At 45.4% G+C, this 16,057-nt stretch overlaps 1 protein-coding gene across 11 annotated transcripts in view; it reads right to left on the reverse strand.

Moving 5' to 3' along the window:
* The window catches only part of KYAT3 (kynurenine aminotransferase 3), a 492,939-nt gene that overhangs the window by 110,752 nt on the left and 366,130 nt on the right, over window positions 1-16,057 (reverse strand). For all 11 annotated transcript variants that reach the window (XM_085602145.1, XM_085602141.1, XM_085602139.1 and 8 more), the window contains one exon: window positions 12,382-12,458. In XM_085602145.1, coding sequence (XP_085458271.1) covers window positions 12,382-12,458 — 77 coding nt within the window. The remainder of the gene's footprint in view (window positions 1-12,381; window positions 12,459-16,057) is intronic.

Here is a 16,057-nt window from a genome sequence, read left to right on the forward strand (position 1 = left end):
TTTTGTGGATTCCACCAATGCAGAGAGTTGTATGCCCGACCGCTCACCAACACTAGGTCTTTTAGTTGCCCTTGAGCCTGATTCCATTGACGTGCTAAGCACTCCTGAAGCGGGCGCATATGTAGTCTCGCGTGTGGGACTATGAAAATGCAGGAGGCCATCATGCCTATCAACTGCATAAACACTCGCGCGGGAAGGGAGTGTTGGGGTTTGAACTTGGAAATCAGCATTTGCATGCTGTTGATTCTCACTAAATATGGCTGAGCTGTGGCCGCCAGAGTGTCTATGGTCACACCTAGGTACTGTTGTACGTGTGCGGGTTGGAGATGTGATTTTGGGTAATTTAGTGAGAACCCCAGACTGTGAAGAAGGTGAATGGTGCGGGACATGTGGTTGGCACATTGCTGGGCTGACTTTGCCTGAACAAGCCAGTCGTCCAGGTAGGGGTAGACATGAATGTGTTGCCTCCGTAGATGTGCAGCCACAGTAGCTAGGCACTTTGTGAAAACCCTGGGCGCCGTTGTCACGCCGAAGGGAAGAACCTTGAATTGGTAGTGCTGCCCTTGAATAGTGAACCTGAGATATTTCCTGTGTGATGGGTGAATGGGTATGTGGAAATACGCATCTTTGAGGTCTAGTGTGGCCAGGAAGTCTCCCTGTTTGAGCAGTGGGAGGACTTGTTGCAGGGTGAGCATGTGGAAATGCTCCGAAAGAATATAGCGGTTGAGGGGTCTCAGGTCTAGTATAGGTCTGAGTGACCCGTCCTTTTTTGGTATTAAAAAGTACAGGGAGTACACCCCTGTACCTTGCTCGTGGACGGGTACAACCTCTATTGCGCCTTTTTGCAGCATACTTAGCACTTCCTGCTGTAATAGCGCTAAGTGCTCTGAGGACATAGGACGGTGTTTTGGGGGTATTGTTGGTGGAGTCGAGGTTAATTCTAGGCAGTAACCGTGTTTGATAATATCTTTGACCCACCTGTCCGTGGTGATGGAGTTCCACGTGGACAGGAACCTTTGTAACCTTCCCCCGACAGGTGTTGTGTGGTCGGGAGGAAGGGAGAGGGCGTCACTGTTTGTTCTTGGGAGAGGATCTGGTATTGCCGTATCCGCGTCCTCTGCCCTTTGTGCTTGAACCACGATATCCACCCCTGGTGTTTTTATCGTAGGTACTTTGGGTGTTGCCCTTGTTGTAGGTTTGCTGTGACCCCTGTCCTCTACCTGCTCCTCTATTGCCGGGGCGACGAAAGGAGCCACTCCGAAAGGTCTGCGTTTGGAGAGCCCCCATGGACTTTGCAGTGTCTGTGTCCTTTTTTATTTTTTCTAGTGTGGTGTCAACCTCTGGCCCGAATAAGTAGTCTGGGTTGACCGGCTGGTTGAGGATGTTACTTTGCACCTCAGGTTTGAATCCGGAGATTCGTAACCAGGCGTGTCGTCGTAACATGACGCTAGTGTTTATGGCCCTGGCAGCTGTATCTGCGGCATCCAGTGCACACTTGATGGATGCGTTTGTGAGGAGTTGTCCCTCTCTGATGAGGATCTCTGCTCCCTCTTTGTATTGGTCAGGGAGATGTTGTAGTAAGGTTTCTAGTGTGTCATAATGCGCTCGGTCGTAGCGAGCCAGGAGCGCCTGAGTATTGGCAATACGCCATATGTTAGCTGCTTGGGCTGCAACCCGTTTGCCGGAGGTCTCTAACACCTTGGACTCTTTGTCCGGGGGAGGAGCATCCCCAGTCGTCTGCGAGTGCGCCCGTTTACGAGCATTCGCGACTACTATGGAATCCAGAGGCATCTGTCCTCTAATATAGGTAGGATCCCCAGGCGCTGACCTATATTTTTTGTCGATTCTGGGGTTTATTACTCTTGCCCTGGTGGGTTCTTTGAAAATGTCCTTTGCTGGTTTGAGGACACCTTTCAACATGGGTAGAGTTTTAATATGTCTTTCTGAGGATGCGAAAGTATCCATGAGAAAATCGTCCTCGACGGTGTCAGAGTGGAGTTGAACACCATGATTGGCCGCAGCACGTTCAATGAGGGCGTTGAATGCGGCAGTGTCCTCTGTGGGAGACGTTTTTGCACCATATAGCTGCGTGTCCTGCGTATCCATAGGTGCGTTTGAGTCTACAGGGTCATCCCAAGCTTGGTCAGGGTCCTGTTGGCCTTCAGGGTCCATTTCTCCGGGGTAGGGGACGTGGTCACCCATGTAGTCCTCCAAAACGTCGGTTTCGGAGTGTGTCGGAGAGAAGGACTGTGGATCTTGGTGAGAGGTATGGAGAGGCTCGTAAAGAATTGGTTCCGAATCCACTGGCAGCTTTTTCTTTAGTGGGATCCGGTAGGAGTCCAAAGCTGGCTCGGAAGTTATCTTCCTCTTGTGAAGCATCATTCTGCCTGTTGCGGCATCGATGATGTGTGATGGCGACGTCTCCGTAGGAGAGTGTTCTGCAGGTGTGATCCTGGTGTGGGTGACATGTGTTCTGATTTCGAACAGTTTTGGCGCCGTGGATGGTGGCAGGCCAAAAGTGATGTTGGCCGGTGCCGGAGAAGCTTTTTGAGCCTTTTTCGGCTCGGAGCCTGACGTGTCCTGGAGGGCTGCCTTATCTTTGATGCGTTGCAAGGATGCTGAAACTTGCCGCACCTGGAACGCCGACGGTTCTTTGGCGCCGACCGGTTCCGTTGAGGCAGGCGTGGACTTCTTCGGTGCCACGGGGTCATCGAGTCGAGGAGAGGTAGTAGCTGTCGACGGCGTCGATGATTGTGCCTTTGGTGCTGCTTTCGAAGTGGTGTGAGATCCAGCAGCCATTTTGACCTTTGCGGTCGGAGCCGATTGTTTCGGTGCCGGGAGCCGAGGCGGTTTGGCGGTACCGATGGTCTTTTTCCGTGTGTCGGCGCCGACGTCGGCTGCTGCAAGCTCGGCACCGAAGTCCCGTTTGGTGCGGTCGGTGCCGACGGGTTTGGCTGGCGTCGAAGGTGTGGTGGGCTTAGATCCGACCAGTGTGACTTTCAGTTTCGGTTTCTGCTGAACCGATACGGCTTTCGGTTTCGATGAAGGGAAACCAGCCGTTTTGGGTAGTAATGGGTGCCGCTGAATGTCCGAGGCCGGGCCAGAGGGCGGGGCCGAATGGATGCGGGATAGGTCTTGGGTAAGGCCCGAAGGCGATCCCTCGACCGGAGCCATAGACTGACGCACTGGGATATCCACAGTCTGTACAGGTAGGCCTTGCTCGTCACCGGAGCTACTCTCTTCGGCCCCTAAGGCCTCATTGTAGTCTCCTACCTCGGTGTCGGCTTCGTCTCTGTGAAAGAGTTGTTCTTCGACGTCTTCCGATCCGGAGTCGTGTTCGGAAGCGGGGCTGGAGGGTAGGTTCTCCACGTCTTCCACATCTTCGTCCTCGGCGTTGATGTCGGTCGGGGCCGGTGCCGCTTGCTGCGCTTCGAGCCTCGCTGCTCGACGATTCCGGAGAGTCTTCTTGGATCGGAATTGGGCACAGGCCATACATGTGGACTCGTCGTGATCTGGTGAAAGGCATTTGTTGCACACCGGGTGGACGTCGACATGGGGATATTTCGCATTGCATACAGGGCACCACTTGAATGGCGTCCTCGATTCCATCGTCGATGTCGGGTCGATGGTCGGGTATGATGCGAAAAAGTTGGTCTGGAAGTTGGTAAACTAACAAATAACTATCGATACCGATCGGGAACAGTACCGACGCGAACTAAAGGCCTTTTGGCCTGTAAAAAGTTTTTCCTAACTTGAGTCAAGATAAGCACATCCAAACCCAATGGCGGAAAAAAACAATCTGAGGATGGAGAGGATGCCCATGCGCACTGTAGTCCAGGGGAGGAGTCACCTATCCCAGGATACTTCGAAGACTCTTCCAGGACAACAACGTGCAAACATCCGGACCCAACACTAGGCAGCGATCTATGCACAGATATGAATTCAGCAGCCCACATGCCTCGAACACAAAGAAATCCAATTGGTGATAACAAATGTTCAATTATTCTGTAGTTCCACGCATCTCCCGATGAAAACAGTACCCAACTTGTGTGGCTGGCCAGGGTCTCCATGACAGAAAGCACCCTAAAACGAGACACGGCGACAGCCCTTACCACTAATCAAAATCAATCCTTTTTCGCAATGTAGGTACCTGTGTTATGTGGGCCCAGGCTTGCACACCACCTAGAGAAACTTACCAAAACCTAGATATTCCTGAAAAGTAGACTCTCACTGGAGTTCAAGGTGGTCTGACTCTTGGATTCCACAAATTTGCTTTTTAACTTTTCTCTTTAACAGAGAAGGCCTTGTAAACCTCAACCATTTTCCTCATATTTCTGTGAAAGAACGTTCCAGTAGCTGTGTGGATTCACGAGACTTGTGCCACCCAGCATTCCCACAGGTCTTCCAAAAAAACAGTACATAATGATGTGGCTGGGCTTAGCGCCTGCAGCTCAAAAAGCACAAAAAATGACATGGCAACATCACATCTCGCTTAGTAAAATCCACACTTTTCTGCAATGTGGGTAGCTGTGGAATTTGAGCTTTAGCTCAGTCACCACCCTGGGAAACCTACCAAACCAAGACATTGCTAAACAGTAGACACCAAGAGGAGTTCAGGGGAGTATGACTTGCATGGATCCCACAACGTTTTGTTTATCCAGACAGTCTTGCAAACCTCAAAAGTTGGCTACATACACCCATTTTCCTCACATTTCTGAAACACAACGTTTGTTTGAGTTTAAGACCTGGAACTGAGACAGTGTACCACACAATATCCGCTTTCTTTAGTCAGTCATTTGGTGAAGAGACAATACCATATGGTGGCAGGGAAGGCCAGCGGTAAACCATTGTGCTTTCCAGCTCCTTTCTGAAGACTTTAAGTAGGTGAAGTCCATAAAGGAGTGTCAAAACATCTCAGGATATCAGCCGTAGCAGGTGGGAGAGGGTTGAGGGGTGTAGGGGGCATTAGTGCCCCTCAGGCAGTTCTCTTCATGAAACACCGTCCCCTCCAAGGCCCTAACCCTCCTCCCACTGTGATTTTTCTTTTGGTTGGCAGGTATTGACCTGATCTCTACACATAAACAGTGGAATGTTATATAGAATGCTCATGTCTGTTCTGGATGGCATGACACCAGTGACAGACTAATGAAGGCTTCTCCAACGAGTAGCTTGTGAGCTACTTGCAGCTCTCTAGCTACCTTTTGGTAGCACTCTTGTATGCAACCTAGCCTAATTGGGAGTGTGTTTGAGACAACAAATAGTGTATATTCAGAACACATAAAGCTGGCATTTGGAGTAAAATGTGGAATGACCAAAATATGTTTATGTTTGAGAGATCTGATGTTGGGTAGACTATTGTTATTAGTAGTACCTTGGTGCCAGGAGCTTTGGACCTATGGCATTCCAAATTGACAAATCAATTTTTACATCACTGCTGGCAGCCCTACCTAATGCACCGAGATAATCATAGCTAGTAATTTTGCATATGGTGGCCACTATTGTACTCTTGTCTGCAGTGGTCACTGTTTCGACACTAATAGTAGAAGCTCAGGATGATTTTTTTTTAACATAAACCCTTGCGGAAGAAAAAGTTCGAGACCCCTCGACTAATAAATAATGTTCAGTAAACAGTGCATCATTTGAGTCAACTGGACATTAATAGACTGTAAAAAATAAATAAAAGAAAGGACCATAACGTTTCTATAGAGAAAATGTCACAGCCCTGACAATTATGCAAGAATGCAGTTTCCTGGGCCCTTTATTCTTTTTCACTACAAATGTTTAATTTCTCAGCACATTAACTCACATGAAAGTTATAACATGTATATTTAAATCTGTTAAATATCAAATTTGTCCATTGTAACAGTTATTTTGGCTCTCACTGAAAAACTTCCTTACAGACGACATTTGGACCACTGTAAAGGTTTACAAATATCTGTGTAAACAACCCTAAAATACACACATTAACCATAACTAAAGTCAACATCTGATAGACAAACAAGTCTTGCATAATGACTGCTGCGAGTGTAATTAACTTCTTGGAAAAATCATTGGCTCAGAAATATGTACACATCATTGTCAGGGCCATATATGCCCATCTATGCTTGCAGCCTTTCAGTGTCCCTTACTAGCTTCATGTTTATAAAACCTCTGTGGTATCCTTGGCTGTCTATCTGTAGAGTGTGATAAAGCTGAAAACGTTTATGGAAATTCTGCCAGGTCATGCGGGGAGCGGTAGATCCAGTGGTTCACCACTATCAATTGTGACGCCCAATAGTATAGTCGCATATCTGGGAGTGCAATACCTCCGTCGTACCAACCCGTAGTCAATGTATGTAACGCTATAAGGGGTGCCTTCCCGTCCCATAATAGCATTCTAAACTCACTCTCTGTTTCTGAAGTAGGAGTCGGGCACCCTGTGTGGGCAGTTTTGAAGGATATACAGAAAACAGGGGAGAGCAAGCATCTTAAAAAGGCCAGCACGTCCCAACAGGGAGAGGGGCAGTGACCTCCAGTGCTTGACGTCATTACGTAGTCTCTGCAGAGGGACGGTCAGGTTTTTGTCGTGGAACATCTGAGGATCCAGACTTTTATAAATTCCGAGATAGCGGAATCCCTCCACCTCGCATCCTGAGGGGAGTTTTGGAATCACAAAAATCACCAATTTAGACCAGTTAATTGAATAACCAGAATATTTTGCAATGTTTGTGAAGATATTGAGTATTCTATTCACCGATTCATAGGGGGGGCGCCAGATATAGCAGGATATCATCGGCGTAAAGGGCTATCCTATCTTCATTTCCTTCTGCCCACTTCAACCCTCTAAACAATGGATCCTCCCTCACCCATGAGGCCAGTGGTTCTAGTATTAATGAGAAAAGCAGAGGGGACAGGGGACAACCCTGTCTTGTACCCCTTCTGAGTGAGAAGGTCCTGGACAGGCGGTTGTTGACCCTGACCTGGCCTTTTAGGTCTGTCTTTTTTCTGTCTGCTTTAGCAGATTAATCCAGTTTATGAATTTCGGGCCAAACCAGCGTTGAGGCACTTCAAAGAGGTACGGCCATTCTATGGAATCGAACGCCATTTTGGTGTCCAGAGTCAGTACCACTACGTCTTCCTCTATCAGATGTTTGCAGCCCTGAACATTATGAAGACGACGGATGTTTAATGCAGTGTTCCAACCTGGCACAATGCCAGACAGATCTGCATGAACCAATGAGGGCATCCTTGAAACCAGGCGAGACGCTAGGAGCTTGGAAAGGATTTTCGCTTCAACGTTAATTAACTAAATTGGCCTCTAGGTTCCGCAGCTGTCAGTGGAGTTCCCAGGCTACCGAATAACCACAAAAGAGGCCAACCTTTGGTCTTCCGATAAAACTCCTTTTTCATAACTTTCATTATACATTTCTCGTAAGTGAGGTGCAACTTGTGAGGCCAATGTTTTTAGGAATTCAATTGGGATCTCATTGGGCCCCATCGCCTTCCCTGATTGTACACTATTTATTGCTATGCGGATATCATCTGAAAGACCCTCCTCCAGTATATTCCTATCTTCAGCGGGCAGGGTGGGTAAACGAATATCTGCTAGCAATTGGCGAGAGTCTTCTGCCATAGCAGTGGTCGAGGAGGTGTACAGCCTCTCCAGATGATCTGCAAATGCATCTGCGATGGCCTGCGGGTCTGAGAGTATTAACTGTAATTTCAGTGATGGTAGAATAATCAGAAGGCACAGTTTGTGCGAGTTTTTTGTGCAGTTGTAAAACTGTGCATTATTAACAGCATTCAGAATATAGATTTACACTTGAATTTGCATGTGTACACTTATCTGATGGTATTGCTTTTGAAACTAGTTTGGTGTAATTTGTTAAAGTGCTATTTCTTTGCTTTTGCTAACTAGGCATCGGTTAGGCCACAGCGCCATCTTGTTCAAAACAGGGGCCGTTTTATGCAATGCAGCGCATTTTCCTTTCTAGCGCCGGGTGCACCTTTTAAAAGGTGCACCCGGCACTAACAAGGAGAGTGCGCTGTATTATATTGTATGTGCTACCCACCGGGCAGCCACAAACTTGTGCTGCCCTGAGGGCAGTGCTTTTAAGTGAAATATGTTGCGGCTGCTTCTAAGCTGCTCCATGTTTTACTGTGCAGGCGCAATCCGCCTGCACTTTTAAGGGGGATTAGAGATCCCCTTGCAGGAGGGTGCACTGAGTGGCTTAACCCACTGCAAGGGGATTTCCCCCTTTCAGGGGGCTATCGGGGACGCACTGACAGTGCGCCTCCTGACACCTTCTTTGCCTCTCTTCCCGTATCTATAATAAGGCATGGGCGCAGATGCATAGGAATTCCTTAATTTGCATGGGGCTGCGCCCTCATGAACAGGAGGGATCACCCTCTGGTGATAGCGCAGGGGCTATATGTGCACCAGCGCTATCTGTATTACAGAAAGGACGCGCACAAGCATCTGTGGCCCTTTTGGAATACCGGAGTGCCCCGCAGGCGTGCAAAGCAGGCGCACATGCCCTTTGCGGCCCTGGGGCACTTTCTTCAATACGGCCCCAGATGTCTCATCCTGAACGTGCTCTGTTTATTATTTTTTTTTGCTCACAGTCAAGCAAACTAATGTTTATTTTCATTGACGTTGTTCTCGCTGCTCTCCAAGTAATACATTAAGTCTCTTCCGCTAGTTCCCTGTATTGTAATCATTTATAATATTTCAATGTTGTTTTGTAACTAGTTTGTTCTGCCATCTTTGGATGTCTTTAGCCCCTCTAGCTGAATCAATATTCATGTGGTGGGATAGTTCTTAGTTAGTAAAGCACTATGATGCTTAATTTAACTGTGTTCTTACTTTTCAAAATTTTAATTCTGCTCACACAATGATGAATTTGAAGTTTCAGTTATGTTCCATGAGAAGATTTCTTATGGAAACCTCTGCTATTGGGGGTGAGCCACAGACCTTTTCAATACTAGGAGGGATGCTCTTTGATTTCTTACTGAATTAGTTGCACATTTGGGACAATTTTCTGCATTTCCCTATTCCTGGAAGCCTTCACTACAATGACTTCATGTATCTGCATTTGAAAGTTTTATATTGTACCTGATCAATTTTTGTAATAAATCTTCCTAACGTTTCTAATTCAGCCCTACAACTTATTGAGTCTGTCCTGACTTTATTGACTGCATTTTGATATGCTGTATGGTCGCTTATCTTGGGGACACACTGCCTCATTAAATTGAGGTTTAACAACGTCCCTGACTCGTCTGCCCCTGGGTGTGTAGTTGAGGTGCATTGCGGGGTGCTCAATTGTAGTTGTTCCCCCCCTCGTCCACAACTTGATGGTAGCATGAAATGCTCAGCTACCATGAGACGTTTGGGTTTGGAACTATATATACACTAACTTTCTTATGTTTGCTGTCACTGAGAGCCAGTAGTGCGAACGCTGGGTTTTGAATGCAGTAATTTACGGCTGCTACATCACAGTAATAGGAAACAAAAGTTTATTCCTACTGCTGTAATATCAATGGTGTCAATAGTCTTGGCAGATGAATTTCAAAACTACAACAGACTTCTATGGAGAGGTCCTGATGCCAGGGAATCATAATTTAGAAAATGCTGAAGGATGCAGATCTGGTGATGGGGGTCTTCCTGGGGCTACTCCTCGGTCCACGAATACAGTGGGGAGACTTTGGCCACGGGGGTTGATGCCCCTCAAAGTCTAGCTGGAGTCCAGTCAAAAAACAGTTACCGCTGGCCTATTGATCTCCGGTTACACTGAAACCAGCGGTTCCATTTACCTGATGATAACTTCCTTGCCAGGTGTCCAAACTACACTTTGACGACTCTCCCAGGTCCAGCAGACTTGGTGCAAGTTAGGAGGGTTGGAACTTGGTCTCTGAAGCTGCAAGTCGGCATTCAGGTGGTCTTGGCTCCCAGCTCACCAAGGCAGGCTTCTTCAGCTTTTGTAGCCCTGTAACTGTAACAGGAGGTTTGCCAAATTACTCTTGTAGTCACTTCTTCTGTCTGAGGCTCGGCGATGACGCTTACTCAAGCAAGGCGCCACAGGCACAGTTCTCTCTTTGGTAGCCCAAGGGTCATCAGCTGCTGTCTAGTCTGAATGCAGCCCTTCTTCACTGGATCTATGGTACAGCATGGCAGTCCTTCAGTCCATTCTTCAGCAGAGACATGATTCTGAGGTCTGGGTGCCAGGGGTGCCTCTTTCATGCCCATTACGTGTCCAGGGGGATGGGGCACCTAATAAGCCAATCGGGCTATCAGGTCCCTCCTGCCTGATGACGTCTCGTGAAGTGTGGCACCTAGCTATTCCAGTGAGCATTATTCTGCTCACTCTCAACATCACAGAACCCTTCTCTTGATGTGTGGAGCGCCATAGCCCATCCCAGAGGTGTGGTTACTTAGGGCTCCACTCCCCTTGACAAATCCAATTTAACTAAGGCTTTTACCCCTCTGCCTGAGATGCCAGCCTGTCTGCAAAACCAAAAGAGCACCTCCTCCTCTGTATGATCACCATTTACCCTTCAAAGGTGATTTCCCCTTTGAAGATTGCCTTTTGGGCTCACACCTTGTTTAGCCTTTCTGCCAGGGGGCAGTCACACCCCCTGCCCTGGCAGATCTTTTGTGATCCTACCTGAGAGTCGTTCACACTTCTCCGCCTGAGGGCAAAAGGCTGTCTCAAGGGTAGCAACTTATGTGCAACCTTAAACAGTCACTGGAAAACTTGTGCAACAAAGTTACAGATTTCTAAAGAGCCATTTGTGCAAAAGATAGATGATATTCACCTTGAGGAACAAGTCAGGTTTATTGTAAGGATTCTTCTGATACCTTGAAGTATCATATTTAGTACTCGCATTCATATGTTAGCACTACTGAGTTGTCAGTGCATAATCCTGTATTTGTAATTGGGCTACAAGCCTTACTATAGTAAAAAGGACTATGTGGGGTTTTTACTGTCGGGGCAGATAAAGCACATATCTTACTTTCGGCATTAGGGCTCGCTGGGGCTGGCTTGGGGTGACATATATTAAAAAGGAAGGTTTGGGTTTTGCCATTCCTTAAAATGTCAAAGTTAAATTAGCATTTTAAAACTGCTCCAGCAGCCTGCAGTGTAGACTGGGGATCATGCTATACTTTGCATTACCTGTGGTGGCCCAATAAGTGCTGCAGTACATGACAGACACTTTAACTTACATGCCCTGGGTACCCATGGTACCATATACTAGGGTCTTATAAATAAGTTAACCTATGTCAATTTGGTATAAGCCAATTAAACATACACTCTTAATGGTCAGAGCACATGCACTGAGGCCAGGTCAGTAGGGGCCAGTGCATTACAGAGTCATTAAATCAGTACCCGATAGTCAAAATTGGGGAAAAATGTGAGGGTGAAGCAGCAAAATGCCTAACCATCTCTGCTTCAGCAGGAGTAGAGGAAAGATAGGTCGAGTATTTTTTATTTGGGCACAGCGAGAGGGAGGGCTGAAGAGAGAATGGAGTAACTGAACTGCAGAATACCATGTATTGTTTTTTCTAATTTGGGCGGAGGGTGGATGATAAACGCAGAGGGTGATGGGGGTGGGTGCCAAGAGGTCAGGCCTCAAGTTTTTTAAATATTTTGCAGTGGAAGGAAGAGTAATGCTGAGGGGCAGTGTAGGAGGGTGGCATGATGCCAGTTAGTTCTGTCAAAATTTGGGTGGTGGATGGGTGACATGATCAGAGGGTGGTGGGGTGGTTGGCAGGACACCAGGTTTAATACAGGGCAGTGAAAGGATGCGGGTGTCTAGGGCTGCCCCATGGCTCCTCTACTCCTGCACAGGTGACAACTACAGTGGAAAATGGAATAAAATGCCATACATAACATAAAAATAAAGATGGGTAATTTAATAAAAAAATTAATGTTTTTCGGTTCAGGGTGAGTACATAGGCAAACCAAGTTTCTCACGCTGTCTAGTTGATGTCACAAACAACCCGTCAATGAAAAACATCCCTGTTATTCATAGTTATAAATCTATATTTTGTTAATTTACAAATGCTTATTTACACAATTTCAGGAACTGTAAAGTTAATGCATGAGCCCATTTTTTAAAGCATTCCGATTTTCTAACTATATGCGACTTGATAGATGCAGTTTGCCTTTAAGTACATTGATGGAATTTGAAAATAAAGTATACTTCTGATAAACCAAATGGGCCTTTTTCTGAAAGCTGAAAATGATCTTAGGCTCGACAAATGCAATTTTTGAGACCACAAAATTCTGCGGGTGGGGATTGTATTTATTCCAAAACTTAGCAATAGCCCCATAAGTGAAAAGCTATCAGAGCTTTACATATCACAAATACCAATTGAGTATAAATTCTTCTTCCACATACCTTCCAACCTGTAACACTGTATGCCTTCCCAGCACTTCCAATTGTTATTGTTCTTTCCCACATACCAGGCAATGTAGCTGCACATAAAGAAATTATGTTAATATTTTGTAAGTGAATCATACACTATTTTAGACTTTTTCTAAATTTGGCAGTTTTCGGAAAAATAGATCCTCAAAATTAGCTGCTCTTGTTTTCGGACAATTGTTAGGGTCCTTTTTACATGGCTATAGTTTTTCCCAACCATTGCCATCATCATAAAATAGGATAATGTGTATGGATTGTTGAGACACACCTTACAAAGGATGCTACATATTTTCCATTATGAATAGAACAGTGTTTAGAATGTGGGTTATGGTGTTGGGAAAACCTGCAAGAAGGAGCCTACGTCCGCAACGGTGGGTGGATGGGTGTGGTCTGATTTGAAAGGGGCCATGCTTTTTTCAAGTGAGGTCCATCTCAAATAGGAATTACAGAGGAGGTAGTGACGAAGATATTGCTCCAAATAAGACCCGCATTATTGGTCTTCTTTGGAGAAGTTTATGACCGACACCAAAGGATCTCCCAGAATCCTGCAGAGCAGTGGTGTCACACTGAGGGGAAAGCCCTAGACCACCAAAGATTGGCCAGAGACATCCTTACCACAGATGAGGAATATTATACTTCTACCATCCTGTTGGCGAAGACATTTCAGGTCAACAAAGCAGCGAACCACTGCAAAGGAAAGGCCTGGACATGCAGGAAAACTGACTGCTCTGACCTTTTTCTTAACCGCCAGCATTAGCAGAGTCAGGTTATTTTTAGTAATCCTTCTCCACCCAGGCATTACCGTCTGGTGAATACAGGGAAATAAATACACTACAATGAGGCCTACATTTAAAGACATAGTCAAGCATATGTTTTGAAGTGACTGCAAACACGGTTATACATGCTACAAATGGCTAACCCTGTAACAGAAATGCTAATGTCTTGAATATAAAATCAATAAAATACTTTGAAATAAGAAAAGAAAAAAAAAAAAATCAGTGACTGCATCCCTCTCCTTCCCCAACAAAGGCTCAATAGACCACATCACAGTTCTCATGATTGAAGCCAGACGTTTGGATGGGAGTTCACTTACAAAATAAAATGATTTAAGAAAATTAATCTCGAGAAAAGGCAACTAACCACAGAAATTCCTTTAACTCAAAAGAAAAGTCCTGTTTCTAAACCAAGCTACAGAACCAAGAAACATTTATGGTAGGTAAGCCTAGGTTATGAAACCAAAGCAAATGAAAACGTTTATTTTGCTTAGCATAAGACACTTCTGAGTCATGGGTAAAAAGACAAACTAATATCTCGGTTCGGTTCAAAATCTTTATTCGATTCATACAATGAATCATAAAAGCACAAAGTTAAAAAGCGATAAAATACACAATTAAGATAATCCATCTATAAAACAATAATTGTAATTTGAAAATCCATCATACAGCATAAATACAAATCCCATGGCAAAATACAGTTCTACAGCTAAATTATCCATAGCGTTTCCTAATCTGAAGTGAGACTCGTATGAAATTTAACATGGCACCTCAAGTTTCAACAGAAGATAATGACAACAAGTAGTCGTAGCCTTCTTTATAAGTACATGGTTGCCGCCCCTTCAGGATAGGCTTAATGAATCTAGTCCTTGGTTCCTGATATAAAGAACAAAAGAGGACAACATGTATGGTACTTTGGCTAACTCTGTCATTACAAGGACAAGGGGGTAGCCTCTCACACCAGCCCCCTTGTTTAGGAAAGGCGAAGAGAAAATGAAGGATATTTAGCCTAAACCTCGTAAAGTAAAACCGCCATTGGACATTGGTTGTAAAAGTTAAATAAAACTGATGCTGTAACTTAGGTGCATAACTAGTTGGGCCTCCCTAACAAGATGTATCTAAACATTTCCAATAACTTGCTTTAATTTGGGTTTTTATGTTTCCCTGGATATTTTCAGGATTATCATAGGCATAACCCAAACCTATCTTGTTCAGCATGTCACTGACATATGACAGCCAGGGGATCTGCTTTGCATTATCCAGGCTCATACAGTCTAAAAGAATTTCTCTGGAGAGCTGCAGGTCATCAGATAACCATATTTTACCCCATAATAATAGGGGCGACAGACGGATAATATCAGTCACTTTGGTCATTCCCATTTCGTTATGACAAAAACTGTTTGATGAGCCCGATGGGATCAATAATACCCGTTTTAGGAATTTATTTTCCATCACCTGTATTACTGAGGGATTTTCGGTCCCCCATACCCCTGCCCCGTAGGTGGCCACAGACAAGCATTTGGATATATATATCAGGTTTTAAGATGCGCAACAGGTTTTTGACCCAGCTTACCACAAAAACGGAAAAGACCTTCTATGGAGCGGGTGGCACTCTGGACTCGAGCCTTCATTAATGGGGCCCAACTTAGTTTGTTGTTGAAAAGATTTCCAAGGTAATTAAAATTATCCACCTTTTCAATGGTAAAGTGATTCACCACAAATTTCCTTGATTTTGACCCTTTTGGACCACAGACCATTGCAAAAGGTTTTGCAAAGTTTACTTTCAGGTCAAGGTTCAGCATAAAGGTGTTAAAAGCATCTAGGCACACCTGCAAACTATTTCCAGTGAGGGTCATCAAAACAGTGTCGTCTGCATATGAAAGTATGGGAATACTCCTACCATTTACCTTTGGAAAGTCACAACAGTGGTCCAACAAATACTTCTCCAATCCGTTTGTGTATACTAGGAACAAAAAAGGCGCCAAAATGCAGCCTTGACGCACCCCCTCAGTTGAGGGAATGGATTTTGTTGTTTCGCCCCCAGGTCCAAACCTTATAGCCACAGACGTTGCTGCATGCAATCTACGGAGAAGTGTCACCAGGGGTTCTTCAAAACCCATGTCGTCCATCATCTGCCACAACTTACTTCTACAAACAGTGTCAAAGGCACTTGACAAGTCCATGAAGGCAAGGTAAATTGCAGAACTCCTTGCCTTCATGTACTTGCCAATTATTAGCGCCAAATTCAGACACTGTTCAACTGTCCCCTTCCCACTTCTAAATCCATACTGGGAATTCACAATTAGACCAACAGAGTCTACCCATGTTTCCAATCTGGCCAAAATGACCCTTCCCAATAATTTACATGATGCATCAATCAAAGATATAGGGCGATAGCATCGGGGATCACACCTATCGACCTTCTTAAAAATCGGCACCACCACTGCCTCCTTCCACGATACAGGGATACGACCAAGAACAACAGCCCTAAAAACGTTCAACAATAATGGTGCCCATACTTCAGTATTGTGTTTAAAAAAGTCCAAAGGGACAGCATCAGGGCCCGGGGCTTTTAATAGTATACCTTTCCTCAAGGCTTCTTCAACCTTTTCCAATGTGAGCGAAGAGCTAAGGAGCGAAGCTGTGGATGGTACCACCAAAACCCCTGCGTCATCCAACAGATCCGGAAGTAATAGTGCTTTGGGATTAAAAATTTTACCAAAGTGAGCTTCCCAAGATTCACCAGTAACCTGCGTCACTATGCTTTCCTTGTCGTCACTTTTAAACAGGGGGCGATTTACTACTTCCCAGAAGAGCCTACTATCTTTTAACTCAGAGGCCTTCTCTAGATCTTCCCAGGCACGGTTTTTCAACTCCTG

Source organism: Triturus cristatus, chromosome 4_2, assembly GCF_964204655.1.
Source record: "Triturus cristatus chromosome 4_2, aTriCri1.1, whole genome shotgun sequence".
NCBI lineage: Eukaryota > Metazoa > Chordata > Amphibia > Caudata > Salamandridae > Triturus > Triturus cristatus.